A 22,351-nucleotide genomic window follows, 5' to 3' on the forward strand; every position below is an offset into this window, starting at 1 on the left:
CTATTTGTTAAAAAAGAACAGACAAAATTTCATTGACAAAAAAACAATTTACTGCAGATGCTGGAATCACAAGTAAAAAACAAATTGCTGGAAGAACTCAGTGGGACAGGCAGCATCTGTGGAGAGAAATGCACTTTGATGGTTGTAGTGGTAATTATTCCTGAAGCTGGTGACGTGGGACAGCTCCTGTACGATGGTGGCAGCAACAAGAGGGCAACAAGAGGGCATGCCCAAATAATTGAAGCTCCAATCAGGATACATTTTACAGTGCGAGTTACTCGTACAGTTACGAGTTTGTTCATGTTATTTGGTAACATGCCAAATCTTTAAATTTCTATCTGTAGGTGCACTGACGAGCTTTCTTCCTGATTATATCGACTTGTCCAGGACATGTCATCCGAGATGTTAATTCCTAAGAATTTGACGTTGTCAACTCTTTCCACCCTCGACCCACTAATGAAATCTGGCATAGTGGCCTCTCTACTTCCCCATTCTGAAGTGAACAATTAGTTCTTTGGTTTTGTTGACGTCGAGCGAGAGGTCGTTGATGTGGTCCTATGCGCCATCTCATTACCACCTCAGAAACGGCCAAAAACCGCGGTGTTTGTTGGTGAATTTGTTGATGGCATTGGAGCTGTACTTAGCCACAATCATGAGTGTAGACGGGAACAGTAAGCTAAGTACAGTCTTGTGAAGTACCCGTGTTGATGGCCCGAGAGATGTCATTACTGATCCGCACAGATCGAGGTTTGCCGATGTCAAAAGAAGTCGATCCCGATGCAAAATTAGACAGACCCGGGTCTTGAAGCTTGATGAGTTGGGGGGGGGGGGGGGGGGGATGATTGTGTTGAATGCCAAGCTGTAGTCAACGAAGAGCAGCTTGACATGTATTCCTGTTATCCAGATGGCCCAGAGCAGAATAGCAATTCAATGAGATAACATCTGTTGTTGATCTAGTGTGCTGATAGGCAAATTGAAGTTGTTCAAAGGTCAGTTCATTGTCTCGTGTACCGATTAAGGTACAGTGAAACCCGAATTACCATTCTAGGTCATTTCTGAGGCAGTACCTAATTTACGCTGTAACCAACCTCTCAAAGTGCATCATTGTAGTGAATTTAAGTGCTTCCAGTTGGTAGTAATTAAGGCAGGTCACCATCAATTCTTGGACACCAACATAATTTATGTCCTTTTGAAGCAGATGGGAACGTCAGACTGCAGAAGCGAGAGGTTCAAGATATCCTATAATGCTGCTCCTTCGCAACTCCTGAGATTTGGGTTTGATTTTATCTAAGGTATTGGCCATGCAGAGTTTGTACGTTCTATTGGTGACCCCATAGGTTTCCACAGAGCCCTCTTGTTTCCTCTACAGCTCAAAGATATGCTGGAAGATTCATTTGCAACTGTAAATTCTCTCTTTGGGAAGGTTTATCGCAAAAAGAATCGAAATGTCATGTGCGAGAGAGAATAAACTGCAGTAGAGGACAGTCAGGAGAGAAGTGATTTTGCCTTCTGTCAGAGATAAAGTTGATGGAAATGCTCTGGTGGGGAAATCAGAGTGTGTAAATTGCCATTGAATATCCAGCCTCAAATACATTACTACAAGAGCATATTAATGTGGCTGATCTAATTATGCTTCAAGTGAATACTGATCCCAAAGTTGATGCGGGAACAGGTCTCAGTTATAGTACTATTAAATATAGAGAATAGGTCATTAAACAGTCCCTTGTTAAAGGTCACTGTCTGACACGTGACTTATTGACCTACATTTGAATGTTGTCCAGGCCTAGCTGAATGCAGGCATGGACTGCAACATTGCTAAGGAATTGCCAATGACATTGAACACTCCCGTTTCTGACCTTATGACAGGTCATTAAGGATGCAACTGCAGGGGGTTGAGTCCAATATACTGTCCTGCGGAACTCTTGCAAAATGGTCTCAAGAACCACAACCATCTTCATTTGTGCAAGATACAAATCCAACCATTGAGTATTTTGCCCTTGATGAATTTGGTATTACCAGGTCTTCATGATACCATGCCAACAAATATTGCCTTGATGTTAATAGCAGTCATTATCACCTCGCCCCTGGACTTTAACACACCAATCCACGTTCAACCCACGATTGTGATGAGATGTGGAACGTGGTCCTGGTGAAACCAAATCCGGGCATGGGCAAACACATCACTGGAAAATAGGTTCCACCAAATAATACCATTCCAGGACACCCCCGTTCACTTTGCTGATGATTAAAGGTATACCAATAAGCAGAAATTAGAGAGATTGGATTTGTTCTGTTTTTTATGAACAGAATATATCCTGGGCATTTTTGCACATTGCTGTGTTGTCATTATTGTAACTATAAGGGACTGCTTGGTTAGAATCACAGCTCGTTCTGGAGTGCAGGGTTCAGGACTACTGTTGCATGGAAAAATAGCTGCTCCTGCTCCCTTGGGTGCTTGATTTTACAAGGAGCGAATAGAATTGTCTCAAAATCGGCTTCTGTGATGGCGAAGATCGCAGGAGGAAGGAATACAGATTTAATCATCCACTCAACCATTCTAGTTGAACAAATCTGCAAATACTTCTGTCTTGTGATTAGCATATATTGGGTTTTACTTTCATTGAGAAGGGGGATGTTCCTGAAGCCTCCTCCTTTCACTAACTGTTTAATTGTCTACCACCATTCACAAGAAGGTATAGTAGGAGTGCAGAACGATGATTTATTCCGCTGGCTGTAAAATTAAATTGAATAATAGAACATCTTTATCTTAGCTGCATAAAACTTCTCAGCCAGGCCAGTTTACAGTTCTAGAGTATCTTGAAAGAAAAGATACAAATCTTCAGGCTGTAATAAACAGACGAATGGAAAAGAAAATAGAGTATAAGAAATGTTGGCATCAATATCAGTTCGAAAATCTGAATACTATGTCCATGTTGAGGGGGCAAGTGGGATGCATGAAGAAACCGTTCTTAGAATGTCAACCCTTCCACTTTCCATTTCTGCAATGTGTGCCTAATAGTCTGCACTGTTGTTGGCACCCATTGATGTTAGAGCATGCAGTTGCACTTTCCCTTCTGTTAGCCCCCATTGCTCCTGGCCACATGCCAACGAGCCCTGCAAAGGGAAACAAGTTAATGGTGTGCCATCTATTTGGGTGGTATGGTTATCATGGTTGAATTTCTGAGTGTGAAGCTTTTAGCGTGCCACAGAGATGAAGAAGGGAAAATATAAATGTTAAGAGCCCAGATTGATTCTGTTTGACCAGTGAGTGGAAAATTGAGCAGTGTGCAAGACAAGAGGTAGAGTTAGTTCACGAAGAATTGAAATGCAGTCAGTGATCTAATCTACTTCACCATACCCAAGCCTTACCTCCTGACTTTCCAAAACTACAAATATCTGTTCTCGCCATCTTTCAAGTGTGCAGCTGAAGGAACTTGCACAGATGCAGGACTACTCTCCTTGCACATCTCTGAGTATTAGTGTAACGTACGATCTTGAAGTCCATTCTCTCAATTGTGTGCCATCTATTAATATTTCATAAATCAGATTTGCTTCCTACATCATTGTCAGTATTGATTCCAACTACAAAGTACCATTGTTAAAGAGGTGGAGGAGGTCAGCTTTAAGGGGCGCGGCAGAGTACAATATTAATTGGATCCATGCACTCAGGATGTTGACCCACATCTAGTCAAACAATTACATTCATGGTGATGTTGGCATGCTACCATCGTTTGAAACAGGTTAGGGTTAATGGCATTCTTCCTTCATTGATGCAATTCAACAGTGTTCAAACAAAAAGAAAAACAGGCAAAGAAGCAAACAATAAATATCCATTCACTAATCACATAATTTATTAGTTAACGCTTACCTTATTACACGAGGGTAGTTCATTACAATAACCAGCAAGTAGCTTGAAATTATTGGCAGTTCAGCAGCGGCTTCTGGTGGAGCAATATCATCCGTGTCCAAGGTCTGAATTTGAAAACAGATGTTGAAGAATCACATGCAAGAAGTAGTTTTCTAACTTCATAGTAACCCCTATGTAATCATGCTCATGGCATCTATAACTAAACATTGAAAATAACTGAGAGTCAAAGAAACAGCAGATACTAGAATCTTAAGCAAAACACAAAATGCAGGAGGAACTCAGCAGTAAGGCAGCATCTGTGGAGGGAATGGATAGTCAGTGGTTTGGGTTAGGATCCTGATTCAGACAAAATCAGTCTTAAGATGATCCCGTTCCAAAATGTCGTCTGTTCATTCCTTCCACAGAAGCTGCCTAACTGACAAAATTCGTCCCGCACTTTATGTTTTATCCAAAATGACTTGGAGAGATCATTTTGCTTTCAAAGAAAATTAAACTACTACACCTAATTGATCAATTCTCACTGATCAAGACAAAAGAAATGTCCATACAAATTCTCAAACCATTAAAAAAAAAATCAACATATTTTAAACAATAAAGATACAGAATTACATAGGATAGGATATATTACAAACAGATCCAATTGCTAACTAAAACCACCATTGAAATAAATTTTATTCAAATGCAACTTCAATGTCTTTTTGCACACATGGAAAACTTACAGGCAATACCCACATTACAGTGAAACAGATCATGGAAATCCGCCCTTGCAGAATTCACAAATCAATACCCAAAACTTTAAGGAAATAAAATGTGCTCTCAGGGAATTTGTGGGAGAAAAAAAACCTAAATAAATCAACACAATTTTGTTTTTGTGTTTCTTGGCATATGCGCAGATGATGCAACCTTGTGTTATGGAAAATCGTGATTCGACTGCTTTTGAGGATTGCAAGCATCCTCTGCCCACCCCATAATGCTGGGGTCACCTGTAGTTAGATCTTGTTTAATATAATGTTTCCTAGGAAACTCGTAGGAGGCTCAGCAACTCAGTAATAGCTGCGACTCTTCAGCACTGTCAGGCCTAAACACACCAGTCCATTGTAATCCAAGAACCTAAATGAACTAATCGAGAAGAGAGTCAGCATCTGCTGGAAAAAAGACCACTTAACTATGACAACTAACACCCTCAACTCCGTTTCACATGGTCCATTTAGTCCTAAGTACTGCCTTTCCTGACCAAAAAGTCATCAAAAAAGATTTATTTATTATTGTCACATGTACGGTGAAAAGATTTGTTTTGCTTGCTATCCAATCATCTCAATTTTTACTGTACATAAATACAAGCAAGCAAGCAAAATTCAAGTGCAACAGGTAGAGTGAAGATAGAGTGCAGAATTATTTCTGAATGCAGAATCAGTTCAAGGTTTCAAGATCAGTTTATTGTTACATGTACCAATTAAGGTACAGTGAAATTTGAGTTACCATACAGCCGTACTAATTGAAAAGCAACAAGACACACAACCACATAAAAGTTAACATAAACATCCATCACAGTGGATTACACATTCCTCACTGTGATGGAAGGCAATAAAGTTCCAGCTTCTTCCTCTTTGTTCTCGCGCGGTTGGGGTAGTCAAACCATCCGCAGTCGAGGCGATCAAAGCCTCCGCAACCGATGATCGAAGCCCTCGTCGGGGTGATCGAAACTCCCGCATCGGGGCAGTTGAAACTCTCTCCGCGGCATGGAGCTCCCGAGTCGGCCTCTTCTTACCAGAGTCCATGGACTTCATGATGTTAAAGTCCACAGGCCCCGCGGTTGGAGCTTCGATCCCCAGCAAAGGGATCACAAGCTCTGCGATGTTAAAGTCCCACAGACTCCCACGGCTTGGAGCGCCCGTTGGTCTCCAGGAAAGGCCGCCTCCAACTCCACGATGTTGGGCCGCAGTGGGGATGGAGAGATGATACGGAATAAATAAATAAAAATTGCATCTGTCGAGGTAAGAAATTGAAAAAAAAGCTGCCCCCAACCTCCAAAGTGCCAAAGAAAAAGTCCAAATACGCAATGAGGTATGTAGGAGAATTGGGACTGTACCCTAGCTTATAGAAGGATCATTCAAAAGCCCAATAGCGGATGGGAATAAGCTATTCCCGAATCTTGTAGTGCACACTTTCAAGGTTTGTGGGTCAAAAAGTCAAGGAACCAGTGGCAGAGGGGGGAGGTGCTGATTGCTCGGTTCAGGAATTTGTATATTAGTTTGGATGGGATTATGGTATTGAAGGAGAGCTATTGTTGATAGTTAGTAGTCCAACATCGGAGTTCTTGTCTAGGTGTTCCAAAGATGAGTTCCGGGCCCGGTCTGCGGTGGACCTGTTGTGACGGTAAGCAAACTGCAGTGATTCAAGGCTGGCTGGGAGGCTGGTGTTAATGTGCACATCACTGGTCCCTCAATGTACGTCAGAGCCACTGGACGGTCATCATTAAGGCATGTTACCTTACTTTTCTAAGGCACCAGAATAGCGGTCGTCTTGCAGCAGATAGGAACCCCAAAATGGGAGAGGTGAGAGCTGAAAGATATCTGCGAATACCTCTGCCAGTTGGTCTGCACAGATCCTGAGGCCACGGCTGGGGACACCCTCCAGGCCAGTGGCTTTCCACGGATTCGCTCTCAGGAAGGCCAAACTTATGCCTGCTACAATAATCAATGGTACCGGAGCACTTGAGACTAATAGGCGGATGACATCCCTCCATCGGCCTTCCATTCAAAGTATAGAATGCTTTGAGATCATTGTTCCCAGCAATATTGCCTGATTTTGCTTTATTGTTCGTTATAGTTCGCAAGACTCGGGTCTCCAGCTTGGTCAGGAATTCCCTCTTGACATCTTAACAGCTCTACTAAGGTCGTAGATTTCTTGAACCGCTCGGGATCATTTGACTTGAACGTCGCAGACTTGGATTTCAGCTGGAAGTGGACCTTGCAGTTCATCCACGGTTTCCAGATGGAGACATAAATATAATCTTCTTTGGTATACAGTCTACACATTTGCTGAAGGTTGTGTCAACAGTGGCATATTCCTAAGTGTTAGACACGGAAGCTAATACAAGTGCTCCTCAGCTTCCAATGGGGTTCCGTTCCGAGAAACCCAAGGTATTGTAAGTCGAAATGCATTGTAATACGTACAATCATGTGGCCGGAAGTGAGCGGTAGCTCACTACGAGTTGCTGCCATTTGCACCATCGCAAAGTCGAAATATCGCAAGTCGAAACATCGTAAGCCGGGGAGTATGTATATATATATATATATATATACACACACACACACACAGCCAAAACGGTACCCGATAGCCCAACAATTTTAGGCCCACCTAACTCACCATTGGTCTGCAGTTCAAATGGTTGTTATATTTTAAAAGTTATTCACTTTTTAAACTTTAATAAATCACTTTTAAAACTTTAATAAATCCCCTTTCCACGTTCCCTGCCCGTCAGTCGCGCCTGCGCAGTTGGGGCCCGTTGATCTAATACTTACATAAGATGGCCGCCGGATCCGCAAATGCGCATTTGGGGAAGGGTTGCCATTTCGAGATTGCCATTTGATTGGCTCTACCACCTCTCCCCCCCCTCCCCACGTGGGGTCTGGCACATCCTGATTGGTTCCTGCTGCTCCCCCCCCCCCCCCATGTGGGGTCGTCGTCTCAAGTGGGGTGTTGGTTGGGGAGGAGAGTGGGAGAGGGGAGGGTGCTAGACCAATGGAGGAGAGATTTGGGCCCAACGGGTCCACCCTTTTCTAGTTCCAGCTAAAATGAAAATAACAAGTCCCTGGAAGATGACCATATTCCCACTGAAGCTCTATTTTTTTAAATCGAGGGAAGAACATTAGTCACAAATACGCACTTTGCAGTCTACATCTGGGAAGGGGATAATTCTCCAGGAACTTCAGAGAAGCCGCAGTGATGACCATCTTCAAGAAAGAAGGTATGTGACTGCTACACAAGGTTCCCTCGTTTATGATGAAAATCAGAAAAAAAACACAATGGGCCAAGAGTTTTGTTGACTCATGATAATTCATTGTTCCATTTACACACAATCTTGGTAACACCACTCAAAGAGATTACACTCATCTGCAATTGCAACAGTACATTTTTTAATAGATTACAATTTCCAACATATTTTTCTGGCAGTAAGGGATAGGAGGTGGTGCTTTTAATTTATACAAATACTGCTTCACAGTGGAAAATAGACAAGAACAGTTTCGATATACAGCATGGAAACAGGTCCTTCGGCACACCAAATCGACACCGACCATTGATCACTTGTTTTATATTAGATCCATGTTATCTCACTTTCCCATCCTTTCCCTACACATTTGGAACAATTTTACAAGGCCAATTAACCTATAAACCCGTATACCTTTGGAACGTGGGAGGAAACTCGAGCTCCCGGTGAAAACCCACATGATCACAGGGAGAACGTGCAAACTACACACGTTCTGAGGTAGTATCTGAGGACAGGATCAAACCTGGGTCTCCAGTGTTGAAGCAACAGCTCTATCCGTTGCACCATTGGACTGCCCAACTTGAAAAGAGGCATATTCGTAGTCACATTGGTTTACATGCACACTGGTATCCATTAACCATTGTCATGTGTACCAAGATACAGTGTAAAACTTTTGTTCAGAGTGCTTGCCAGGCTTGTCACAAGTTGAATCTTACCATGCACGGATACAAGTGGTGCAAAAAGAGAAAGAAAAGAGTACAGAATACAGTGCTTCAGCCACAGAGAAAGTGCAGATAAAATAATGAAAGGTAGATTGGAAAATCGGGAATGCACTCTGAGCATGAGATCCATTCAAGAGTCTGATAACAATGGGGAAGTGAGTCTGATAACTGTTGGTGAATCTAATGGTATGTGTTTTCAAGTTTTTGTACTTTTGGCCCGTCAGGAAGGAGAGAAAAGATAATGAATGACCAGAGTATGGGTGGTCCTTCATTATGTTGGGTGCTTTCCCAAGGCAGCATGAAGTGTAGGTAGAGTCAGTGGGAGAAGGCTGGACTGGACTACATATACACATTTCTCTGCAATTTCTTAATTGTTACAATTAATTTCCTTATAAGCCATGCTCTTGAGCAGCTTTCAATCATTACAATACTCCCCTGCAACGTTCTCCTATTCGAAGTGAACATAGAAAACATTGAAGGTATTTATTCACAAAATGCTGGAGTAACTCAGCAGGCCAGGCAGCATCTCAGGAGAGAAGGAATGGGCGACGTTTCGGGTCGAGACCCTTCTTCAGACTGCAAGTGACGTTTCGGGTCGAGACCCTTCTTCATTGAGCTCACCCAGAAGTGAGGCACCGTTGTCACGAGCTACTACCTGGGTATTGCTTTATCGGAAGTAAATGTGTGCAAGCTCTACCACCTGCCTATAATTTATCTGATCGTTCAGTTTATACCGAAAGCATCTTTTCGTTTTCTTGATGTCTTTATTGAGGCTTCTGCTTAGGGAACACTCGGATGGTCTTGTGGGAACACTCCTCTGCACATTTCCTTATGAAGTCGGTAACAATCATGGCATATTCAGTCAGGTCCGTTGTTGAGTCCTCAAACACCGCCTAGTTTACCGATGCCAAGCAGTCATGAAGTCACTCCTCTGCCTCTCATTATCAGCTCTGTACAATCCTCAATAAACTTTTCAGTCACAGCCTACACAGAAAGAAGGAGCACAACCAGGTGATCTGATTTTTCAAAGGGAGGGCTTGGGGCAGAACGATAGGCATGTTTGATGGTGGAATAGCAGTGGTCAAGTGTTAGATCCTCTTGTGCTACAGGAGACGTGCTGATGGTGGTATGGAAGATACTTCTTTAAACTCGCCTTGCTGAAATCCCCAGCTAAGATGTTGAAGGCGTCAGAGTACACCGCCTTGTGTTTGTTGACCACAGCATGCAGATCCTCCAATGCTAGCCAATTAATGTTACTGTGTGATTTCTAATTACCCACTTACTAATTTGTAGATGAGCCTGCAGAATTTATTTGTGTGGATTTTTTTGCAATATTATTTTGATATCAAATGATTTATGTATTACGTTCCAAAATGAGAACACCTTGAGATCAGATGTTAGTGGACTCCATCTTGACTGCCCATAGCATTCTGGTTTTAGCTCCAGCACAGTGTGTCATACCAGATGATTAGACAAATGTGACTCAACTTGTTAACTGCATATTTAATTTTTCAAATTTATAATCTTTTTTAAATCCTGTAGCCATTCAAAGCTAACTCTTTTCACACATTAGGACACAAAGTAGGATCTGAAGAATAGCCCCAACCCAAAACACAACTATCCATATTCTCCAGAGATGCTGCCTACCTATTCCACTGAATTATTCCAGCACTTGGTGTTCTTTTCTACTCTTTTCACTCTCTTCTACCTATAATGCTGCCATCGTGCTTTAGTTTTAGTCGCAAATCCTGAGATTGTACTGAAGAAAAACTATTCTTCACTTGATTAGTATGGGGTATTACGGCCAGCTTCTCGTCAATCTTATCTAGCTCCAAGCTGCTGTTTTGACGTACATTAGTTGGAACGATATTTTCTTGACGCAAGCAACACAACAAGAGAGATCTCCACGACGTTTAAATCAGTTAGTCGTTTATTTGAAGTTACAATATAACATATTGGCAAATCTCTTGTCATCGACTTAATGATTAGCTTGGTAAAAATCTATTATCCTACCGTAATCTACGTAACTTATACAAACTGCCAGATCTTATCTCCAGCTCAGATTTCTTACTGATCTCTTGTCAATAGGCTCTTTAGCCGATTCACATTAGCTACTTCTTTAGGCTGAACTTCCATCAGCCACTTCTTGGCTTGAACTGCCGACAAAACATTGAAGCTGGACGCTCTCTGTCTCCGCCCAGCCCACACGTAAGCATAGCATTAACCTCTTCTTCATCTTCTTAAGCCCTTTGCTCCTCTAGGGAGCATAGGCCATTGACAAATGTCCTCCACCTCACTCGGTTGTTGGCGGTTCTTTCGAGATCTCCCCAGTTGAGCCCACTCCCAGACATTTATGCCTGGACACCTTTTCTCCAGCTGTTCCTGGGGCAACCTCTTTTCCTTTTTCCTTGGGGGTTCCATTTCAGGGCTTGCCGGGTGATGTTTGTGGCAGGTTTTCTGAGGGTGTGTCCAATCCAACTCCCATTTTCTCCTTCGAATTTGTAAGTCAATGGGATCCTGGCTTGTTCTTTTCCATAGGTCCACATTGCTTACTTTGTCTCTCCTCCAGATGTTTAGTATTCTCCTGAGGCAGGTGTTAATGAATGTTTGCAGCCTGTTTGTTGTGCGTTTTGTTGTTCTCCATGTCTCTGATCCACACCAACATTACCTGCTTCACATTTGAATTAAAGATGCGTATTTTGGTATTGATTGAGATGCATTTTGAGCTCCAGATCCTCCTGAGCATGTTAAACACAACCCTAGCCTTATTGATTCTGCTTTTTATGTCTGCATCTGCCCCTCCGGTGGTGTCCACAACACTGCCTAGGTATGTGAATGTTTCTACCTCCTCCAGGAGGTAGTGCTGTGCATGAGGATAGGGTTGCTAGTTTTGGAGTGGATCTTCATCACCTGTGTCTTTGCTGTATTGGGTGTAAGATCAGGTTTTGTTGCAGCTTGTAAGAGTCTGTCCGTCTTCTGCATTTGTATCTGAGTGTGTGAAAGGAGAGCTATGTCGTCTGCAAAGTCAAGGTCATCTAATTGTTCCCACATTGTCCACTGAATTCCATTTCTTTTCCCTTCAGTTGTTTCCATCATGATCCAGTCAATTGCGAGGAGGAACAGGAATGGTGAAGGTAGACATCCCTGCTTGACGCCCGTCTTGACACTAAAGCTCTGGGAGAGCTGGCCTGCATGCAATACAATACAATACAATATATCTTTATTGTCATTGTACAGGGGTACAACGAGATTGGGAATGTGCCTCCCATACGATGCAATAAATTAATTAGCTAGTCAGTATTAATTTAAACAACTCAATGAAACAAATTAGAACAGTTTTAAAACAGAATAAAGTGCAAGTAGATCTGTGCCGGTTCACTGTGCGATGTGACCATCCGGCTCAGCAGGACCGGTTCACAGCAGCTATGGCCCTGGGGATGAAGCTGTTCCTGAGTCTGGAGGTGTGGGCGTAGAAGGCCTTGTATCGTCTGCCCGATGGTAAAAGTTCGAACAGACTGTTGCAGGGGTGTGAAGAGTCTTTGTGGATGCTGGTGGCTTTTTTGAGGCATCGTGTGTTGTAGATGCTCTCCAAGGCTGGTAGCTGTGTTCCGATGGTCCTCTGAGCTCTATGAACTACCCGCTGAAGAGCTTTGCATGAGGTTGCATCATACGAGTTCTTGATTAAGTTTATGATCTAGGTTGGAATTCCATAGTGGTACATTAGGCACCATAGTGTTGTCCTGTCTAAGCTGTCAAACGCTTTCTCAAAGTCGATGAAGTTGATGTACAGGGACGTGTTCCATTCAATAGACTGTTCAATGATGATGCATAGTGTTGCTATGTGGTCTGTGCATGAGTGATCCTTCCTGAATCCTGCTTGCCGGTCCCGTAGCCTCTCGCCTACAGCTTCCTGAAGACGGTTGAGGATGACCTGGTTGAGAATTTTACTGGGTACAGAAAGTAGGGTGATCCCTCGGTAGTTGTTACATTTTGTTAGGTTACTTTTTTTTGGCAGTTTCACAATGTATCCCTCTGCACATTCTGTGGGTGTCTTTTCCTCCTCCCAAATTCTCCCAAAGAAGCCGTAGAGCATGTCTGTTGATCAGTCTTTATCTACTTTAAGGCTTCAGGTGGAATATTGTCAGGGCCAGCAGCCTTGCCAGTTTTCAGTTGCTTGATTGCAGCCTTTATTTCTGATTTTGTTGGTCTATCACACTTAATATGTAGTGGTATCCTGGTTTTGGGAATATGTGGCTGCACTGCCGATGGTGGCCTGTTTAGGACTTCTTCGAAATGCTCTACCCATCTGCCGAGCTGCACCTCCTGGGATCAAAACAGTTGGCCATTCTTAACCTCTTAGTGTCCAAAAATACAGCAGGATACAAAGTAATATAATAATATGCAAAATGCCCCCTACATGGGGGTCAGGGGTTATGGGGAGAAGGCAAGAGGATGGGGTTGAAAGGGAAAGATGGAAAGAATGATGGAGTGGACTTGATGGACAGAATGGCCTAATTCTGCTCCTATAACTTATGAACTATTCAACAACACTATCCTATTTGTTGCGAGTTTGATTATGTAAACTATAAATCGAAGAAAATAAAATTATTAAAAATATTGTGCATTAATTTATATTAAATTAAAACATCTGTTTATCATTCATAGTATATGCAAGTTATGTTGTTACTCACGATCATGTACCATCACTTAATTAAAAAGTCAATTATCCTCAAATCCTCTGCAATTCTCCTATTTCATTCAGACACCACATTGCCAGATAACTAACTCATGGTGAACTCTCAACAATGAGGAAGATTTGGTCAGATCTTCATGTGGACTAAGATGATAGATGTTTATGAGTTTCTGTGGAAGAATGAGCAGGTTGGGCCAACATCACTCTACTGAATTTTTGTGACTTTATTTTGCACAATGGGCCACAATTTGTCAAAATAAGCAACAGGGGTGCCTGACAAGCAGTCGACATGACAATGAAACCCTTCTTCAGACTCACCTTTTTTATAGCATGAACAGTTTCAGCCAGCATTGCAGCAAGAAGTGTTGAGAGTATCTCTTGATGTATTGCTTCATGGACACCATGCCAGTTCTCAACAGTGCTGATGAATTCTCCAAGAGCCAACTGAATAGATGTCAGAACCTTCACAAAAAAAGTATCACATTTCTATTATTTGAGTGGACATCAGAATGGTTCAAAATAGAGTTAATAATACACTGGCACAATTAGTCCCATTTAATTTTGCTCTGACTTTGATTGATCTAACTGTTCCATGCTTTTTATAATTTTTTCATCTGGGCAGCACCAATTCATGTTGGCCCCATCTGAACAAATTGCTAATTTAATGATTTTTATGAAGTTAATTTTGATTTTAGTAATAGTCACCACACTCTCACTGTACTTATATATCTGCCCTGAAATACCCTTTGTCCATTTTCTGATAACTTTCCATAGTTTGTCTTTTCAAAATTCTATTAAACTTTATTGGTTGGACCAATTTAAACAGCTCCATAAAAACAACCATCTCATCATAAAGTGTTCAACTGAAGCAACCTAGTTCACCACATTCATTCTTGTGGAGCATTGAGGCCTACTTTTAGACGGACATTGTGAAAAGCACCATCAATGCAAGACTATTATCCCCCTGTGTAGGAAGGAACTGCAGATGCTGGTTTAAACTGAAGATAGACACAAAAAGCTGGAGTAACTCAGCCAGTCAGACAGCATCTCTGGAGAAAAGGATTAGATGAGCTTTCGGGGTCGAGACCCTTCTTCAGACTGCTCTGAAGAATGATCTGGTCCCAAAACGTCCCCTATTCCTTTTCTCCAGAGAAGCTGTTGGACCCGCTGAGTTACTCCAACTTTTTGTGTCTATCTTCACTATTATTCCGATTGTTTCCCTAATTGTTGCTTTGAATGAAAATGTCAGAAGCTTGAAAATTTAAACTAATAACTACACCTATCAAAGAAATAATTTGACAATTCACCAAAAATTACAATATATAATAAATCTCTACATTTTAAGTCACTTAATAAGCAAAGAATAAAATAAGAACATAAATTTATACCTGCAGAGCTTCATCCTGATTCTTTTGTGAACTACGAGCCAGGATTTCCAAAATTTTGTGGAATACTTTCTGGATAATGTTAAGTACTTCTTTAGTTTTTTCACTGGTACTGTAGATATCTTGAGATAGGCAGTTCACCGTAATCTCTTTCAGAATGGATAATACTATCGGTAAACTGAAGATTCCTTTTTCTGAACAATGGATCAGAAGTAGGAAAGAGAAAACAATTCACAATCAAGATTCTAAAATATAACACCTCTTATATTATTATATTTGAAGTCATGGTCAACTGGAAAAAATACATTGATGCTAAAATACAAAAGCCTGCATGAGGCTATTCAATAATTTTTTTTAAAACAAAGTCACTTGCAAAATATGTAATAATGCAGTCGGTTTCAACTTTCAAAGATCAATTTTTGAAGTTTTGAAATTCTAGAAATTATAGAATAGGTCAAACACACAAAATTAATCCTTCACATTAAATGTTTAAAAACAATCCCTTTCTTGTTTAGATTCCATTAGGCTAAATCGTGCATAGTTGCAATCAATAATTCTGCCAGATATCAACCAAAGTCTAATGCAACTTGGAAAATTGCACATGATTATCGATATGCGCAAGTCCAAAGTAAGCTGGAGGCTAGATGTCCCACAATCTGACCTTTCATCTAGCTACCCAATTAACCAAATCTAGCAATATAGCAATGGCATGCTGAAGAGAAGAATCAGATGCAATTTGCTTCCAGTCCATCAGGGAGCGTTGCAGACATGTCGATGCTGACCCAGCGGAATATCGCATTATTCCATTCTACTTTGCTGTTTTACTTATTTAGCTTTGTAAAATATTTTAATTAAAGTAACATTTTCAAGTTATTTAAATCTGTTTTAATAGATTAAAAATGCCTAACATTCAGACAATTAAAATCCATTCAAAAGCTTTTGACAGTGGCAGCCTATCACTAGTTCTCACTCACTACCTTACTTCGGATTGGGAAGCCAAGAACAATTCGGCATACACTTACTTCTCCCACTTCTCTGTGGAAGTAAGGAAAGGACGAACGGGATAGAGTCCAGTTGGCTGAATCCTTTAGTCCCTTGGACCTTTGAAGATTTGAGCTGATCAAGTAGAGAACAAATGGGACAGCTGGTTTGTATCATTTATTTTACCTACAACTTTTTATTCCTTCCAATCCACAGAAAAATATTCAAATCTATGGAAGTTTGGAAAATGATAATCGGACCTTCATTATCTCCATCGGCACCTCATCCAAAACTGGAACTTGATCATCGGGTCTTTGGCCCTTGGTTTTGTCAAAATTTCAGGTATTTTATTTAACTGCTTAATTCTGTTTCTTTATTCTTTATTTCTGGCAGGTTATTATCATGTCTTATACACAGACACAATGCGATTGTTTAACACAGCCATTCCCCCACCCCCCACTATAAATTATCCTCTCTCTGTCTATGTACAACTCAGGTTTGCCCTCACTGGTCTTTCTTTTTAGGTGCCTACAACAGCTCTTACTGTCTGCTTGTTATGTTTCTTGCCACTTTCATTCTACCTTTAGGTTAGTTTTAGTTTATAGATACAGCATGGGAACAGCCCTTTCTACCCACCAAGCCTACCCCAACCAACAATTACCCATTCACATCAGTTCTATGTTATCCCACCTTCTCATCCACTACCACTAGGGGCAATTTCCAGAGGACAATAAACCTACCAACCCACATGTCTTTGGGATGTGGGAGGAAATTGGAGCACCTGGAGGAAACCCACAGACACAGGGAGAACATGCAAACTCCACACAGATAACACCCATGGTAAAGATCAAAGCAGGTATCTAGTGCTATGAGGCAGCAGCTCTACAATCTGAGCCACTGTGCCACTTTTATTTATTAATTTCTTCCTATTCGTTTGAGGGGTTCTGATGTGCTCACAATGCTCAGGCTTGCTGTAATTTGGGCAATTCTGAAACTTCTTATCCCTTTGAATTGCCCATAGCTGCTGGTTGAATGAAAACGCGTTAAGGGGAAAAATTAACAGCTCTTTTTCTTGTCGCTGCTGTGTATTCTTATTAATGGTAATTATTTAGGAACGCCTGCAGATGATCAACACCTCAGTTGTCTGCAGTCAAACCTACTGTGCTCAAATTGAGACACATGAAATAAGTGAGATAAATAAAATATATAGTACATTTTTAAGATATTATAAATGCATTACCTGAATTCATCACAGCAACAGAAAAGCCCAACAACTGTGCCTGGAATTCTGTATCACAGGCATCGACTGTAACGATATCCTTACAGACTGAAAGGTACGTCTATGTAAAGGAAATACATGATTGGTATTCTTATTCTATTTTAATTTGAAAATATCAAGAAGCAGAAGAGACTTCAACCCTGAGGTACATTTGTCAGCATTAAAAGGTGTTATTTGTTCTGAAAGTTATTTTGAGAGAAAACTAGGAATGGAATTTGCCCACAAGAACTCCAAGACTGTAAAGCCAATACAAGGCATATCTGGGGCTACTAACAAGTTAGAAGTCTTCAAAATGTAAATTAATCGTCAAATTTAAGCCTCAACTCTTCTAAATGATAAACAAAATTCAATGATTCCCAATCCTCAGAAAATAATCGTGCCTCATCCATCACATAAATGGGAAAACCCTTTTTAATTTATAACAATGATTTCAGTCTATATTCTCCCACAAGAGGAAAGACATTCTCCAAATCCATCCAGTCAAGACACCTCAAGACATTATTCTTCAGTTAAGTCATCTCTCAACTAACTTCTTACGCACATCTATTGACTTACAGAAGCCTCCATTAACTTGAAAGACTGGTCGAGTCTTCATAACTTAAAACAAAAATGATCAAATCTTTGGCTCACAGTTATTATTTTTCTCAGTTCAACTTCACTACATGGTATACAAAGATAAAGAGAATGAATAAAATAATGGATCACACCGACATCTAACTGGGAATTCAATTGGGAACACCCAGCCAGAGGCAGCTTATGTATCTGACCTCCCATTAAGTTTTATATCATATTGAAAACAAAGGTTGCAATCAATGCAAAATAATTACCATGTAAAATGTAATTTACATTTCTGCACGTAAGAATGGCAAACTTACATCAACCACTTGTTTTGCAATTTTGCTCTGATGCTCCAATACCTCCATCTCCTTTTCTGGAATATGCATGAACTGCAACACGTTTTCATCAATCCAGCTTGCGCTATCTTCAAGAATCAAAAGGTAAGTTCTATCTTTTGCACCCATCTGGAAACAATAATTGGAAAACAAGTGAGGTTTGGTGCTAAAAGGTTTTCCGTTGAAGTTATAATATTCAAAATTGTCCGAACTCAAATATATAACTTTGAAAATTATCCTTTTTTATTTTGGAGATGACAACATATTGGATATTGAAAATTAATAAATGGCTATAATTTTCACTGAAGAAAATTATTTTAGCGGCAGTCATACAGCAGGAACCAGACCCCTGGGACCAATTTGTTTAGGCCAACCAATATATGATTTTAACAGTGGATGTTAAACTCCTGGCAGCTCGTGCTATCAGAAGGCAGCATGCACCGTGTCTAAATGCTTCAGATAGTTGGGGGCATTTAGCAACAATGGAAATATATTTAAACAATATATTATTAAAGAAATCAGATATAAACACATTCAATTGGCTTAAAATTCAATCAAAATGTCAACATTATATCAAGGCAACAACCCAGTCAGCTTCAATTACCTTCCCCAATTTCATTGGTAACCCTTTCCAAATGAATAACACCACACGAGATACATCAGTTATGGGTCATACGGACCTACAAGGCCAGTTAAGAAGAAGGGTCTCGACCTGAAACGTCACCCATTCCTTCTCTCCAGAGATGCTGCCTGACCCGCTGAGTTACTCCAGCATTTTGTGTCTACCGATCACTCGGTTCTTAATTTGTGAAACCCGCCCTGGACTCAATGCAGAGTCCAATGGCAGAGCAAAATGTCGACGCACAAGCATGAATGGCAGAAACTGGCTGACATAGGGCATGTAGATACAGGTCTACCACCAATTTTTTTGCACTCTTGGTTTCATTGCCTTTCTCAATGATCAGTTTTGCCAGACCGACAGAGGTCACGGCCTCCGAGAAGAGGCCGTCGAGGGGCTAAAATAACGGCCCACAATGTCAGCCACGAAGGTCGGCTATGGGAACTGATCCGGCTGGGCCACAGTTCCAGAATTCCGGCGGCAAGGAGCAAATTAGATCCGGCGATCAGCCGTGGAAGTCGGCTATGGGAACAGAACAGCCGGCACTGGCCGGGTCGGAGTTCCAGAACCCTGGACATATGGGGGAAATTCAACCCGTCAATTGGCGCGGAAGTCCCGATGAGGTCGATTGGCCACCTCACCTTATCTAGGCTTCGCATTTTTGTGGGGGACATGTGGAGGGGGGGGGGGGGGGGGGGGAGGAGGATTTCAAGTAAGCTCTCGTAATTCTGTCCGGACTAACGGAGGTGCCAGACCAGCAGTTGCCAGAAAATTAGTGGTGGACCCGTAGCCGGGAAATTTTCAAATCATCAGCCCAGCAATCATGATTATGCTCCTGCAATCTAAGTTCATGATTAGTTTAATTAGTCACTCATTGGTTTCTGCTACCTTTGAATTTGAGAAACCAATGTCAAAATATACTTTTCCTTAATAAATTCTACATAATATCAAGAAACTAACACTCAAAATAGTGAATAAAATATCTTTTGCAACTAATTCAACACTTAAGAACAGCACCACTGTCCGAAGAGTCCCAACCCAAAACTTATGAACTCAAATTTTGCTTGACAGGGAAATTAAATGCCTGGGGTCTGCATGAATTAAGACTAAAGGGTACAAGCCAAAATATGTATGCCAAGCATAGAGTAAATGCGTCTGTGGACACAGGAAATGCAGGATTCACATAACAGGTTCAGTATCATTTATAATGACCTCTGGCTTTACATTTCACTTCTGCTCTCCTTACCCAATACCATATTGTCTCCTTTTCACCTCTCGTCTTTGCCAAACAACATCCCCCCTCTTTCATCTGTGTCCACAGATTACTTGCCATCGTTTTGTCTCGCCCCCATCTCTTTTCCAGTTTTCTTCCCCTACTACAATTCGTCTGAAGCAAGGAGCTGACCCAAATTATCGCCTATCCATTTCCTCTTCAGATGCTGCCTGACGTGATTTCACCAGCATTGTGTTTGGCTATCTGTAATGAAGTGCTTCTACAATAAGCATTTTACAGGTATTCAGCCCAGGCGATTTTTTTGAGTGTTATTCCCTGGCTATTTTTAAATGGTTTTTTTTGATACCATTGAATTTTGTTGGTCTTAACTTAAGATAAATGTGGATTTTCTTCCATATATTTACAGTTTTTTTTCTGCTGCTACTGTTCCCATGTGTTTTTCTGCATTTTTAATTTCGGAGACCTCCTCATTACAGCTGTTTAGATTAGGGAAATTCAGCCTTAAAGAATTCACAAATCACTGACCAAAAATTTAGTAAAATTTAATCACATATTTTATTTGGGGGAAAAGTCAAGAAGTGAACATATTTATATTTTCCAATTTGAATTTCTTGGCAGAGGTCACAGCTTTGCATTATGGAAAATTGTGATATCTATCGTTTTCCCTACGAAATGGTGGAGTGGGGAGGCGGAGCTGTCTATATATACTTCTGCAAAAAAAACAAAATAAAATCCATGAAGACTTTTAGTCAGTTATTATAGCTTGGTCTTTGTGAAGTTGTTTGCAAAAATCTGATCAAATACTGGCACTGTGAACACAAGTCAAGCATTTCAACTGGAAACTAATGTTATTGAACAAATTACATTCAGTTTGTACAATCCATTGGTGAAGCTACATTGTGAATACCTTCAAAAAGAAAATTGCTTTTCCATTTTAAAACACAAACATTTACTGCTAAATCAATTTTCATTACTGCAACTCATTTACCTTGTTATGTAAATGAATAGCTAATCGGCAATGCAAACTAAAAGCCCGGAGAGCTGTATCCAAAGTTATGTCTTGAAGCATCACTTCTGAAGTACTCAGAAAGGAAACCTGGAGTTCCTAGAAAATAAATTGAAGATTACACCAACAGTTCATACTGAAAGAGCACAATAAAAATTAATTGAAAATAGCATATATAAAACCTCCCCCAATGAAAGGAATCTGTGAAAAAGTTTAAACAAATGGGATAGTAAAAACATGTTTCTGTATTTCAAATCAGTATCAATGAACCACAGCTGGAAAATCCACTCTACTTGACACAGGTGTGAAGGGAAGCACATACTAAGGAGTCCAGCATATATGCCATGATAAATGTTGGGGGGTTTTTCAGTATCTTCCTAGTTTTTTTTGTAAATAAGTTTGTATCTGAATGTTTCCAACTAGGTTTCCATCTCTGCCACAGCAATGATATTATCCTAATGCCATTCTCAGTGACTGTGACGGTGCATCATTCTTCATCAACTGTCTATGACCATTGACAGTTTCAACCGTACCATTATTTCGCCAATATCTCATTTAGTGGGATTGCTCTCATTTGCTTCCACTGATCGTAGTCAGAACACTTCCTGATACTGAATCACTATCTCAAAAGGTCGCCCAATGGTCATCCCTTGGGCCTTCTCTTCCACATCCAGACAGCACTTCGATAACACCGGATAGAAAACTGTAGACAACTACCATTTGTCTACCTTGATCTCCCCTATTGTTTCTGCATACTCAAGACGTCTTTATACATACTATTGTAGAAATGCAACACGATCTCCACAGTAAAATAATAGGAAGACTGAAAACGTCATACATTACTACAAACTTACAACCATGTCTCCAAATGTACCTTTCTATTAACGTTCACACAGGCCGAATTAGATAGATGCAATTCGACACCAAATTGAAATCATAATCATGATCTGACTCGGCAAGTCATCCCTGGCTTAAGCAGTGTTCAGACTGCTTGCAGCCCGAGCAATTTGCATGTCAGAAACACAGCTACGAACTGAGTTCCCACATGGCAAATGCTGCCTGCAGAGATGGGTTGCACCATATTAAATTTTAAATCTTGTTTTGCTATGATAAAGCTAAAATTATTAAATTTAGCTGGAGCTAATAATATTCTTTTAAAAGATTTTACTGCAGATGAGGTTTTAAATGCTATTGACAGTTTTAAAACTGCTACTGGCCTGGGTGGCCTGAATCTATACGATTTACCAAATTAGACAAGAACTATAATGTGCAGGGTGGCAGTTGGTAGAGCTGCTGCCTTACAGCGTCAGAGACCAGTTTCCAATCCTGACGATGACTGCTATGTGCACATTCTCCCTGTGTGATCGCGTGGGTTTCCCTGGGTGCTCCAGTTTCCTCACACCTCCCAAAGATGTGTACGTTTGTAAGTTTAAATGGCTGCTATGAATTACCCCCTAGTTTGTAGAGAGAACGATAACATAGAACTAGTGTGAATGGGTGATCTATGGTCAGTGCTGGTTCGGTTGGCTGAAGGGTCTGTTTCCATGCTGTATCTCAAAATTAAAATCCAGAGAGTATTCTTTCTAGGTTTGACATGGCAAAATTCCAGTCCGCATCAAGAACAGTTGGGTGCTGCAGCTGGCCATGATATCCATCTCTTGTCGTTTACATGTATGGGCT

The 22,351-nt window shown here is 40.9% G+C and overlaps 1 protein-coding gene across 1 annotated transcript in view; it reads right to left on the minus strand.

Annotated features, from left to right (window-relative positions):
• Window positions 1-22,351, minus strand: part of ncapg2 (non-SMC condensin II complex, subunit G2) — a 78,685-nt gene that overhangs the window by 3,916 nt on the left and 52,418 nt on the right. Inside the window, exons 20-25 of the mRNA XM_078429453.1 lie at window positions 20,654-20,770; window positions 17,795-17,941; window positions 16,881-16,980; window positions 14,663-14,853; window positions 13,593-13,736; window positions 3,869-3,972 (exon numbers count right to left, since the gene is read on the minus strand). Coding sequence (XP_078285579.1) covers window positions 3,869-3,972; window positions 13,593-13,736; window positions 14,663-14,853; window positions 16,881-16,980; window positions 17,795-17,941; window positions 20,654-20,770 — 803 coding nt within the window. The remainder of the gene's footprint in view (window positions 1-3,868; window positions 3,973-13,592; window positions 13,737-14,662; window positions 14,854-16,880; window positions 16,981-17,794; window positions 17,942-20,653; window positions 20,771-22,351) is intronic.

The sequence above is a fragment of the Rhinoraja longicauda genome, chromosome 2 (assembly GCF_053455715.1).
Source record: "Rhinoraja longicauda isolate Sanriku21f chromosome 2, sRhiLon1.1, whole genome shotgun sequence".
Taxonomy (NCBI): Eukaryota; Metazoa; Chordata; class Chondrichthyes; order Rajiformes; family Arhynchobatidae; genus Rhinoraja; species Rhinoraja longicauda.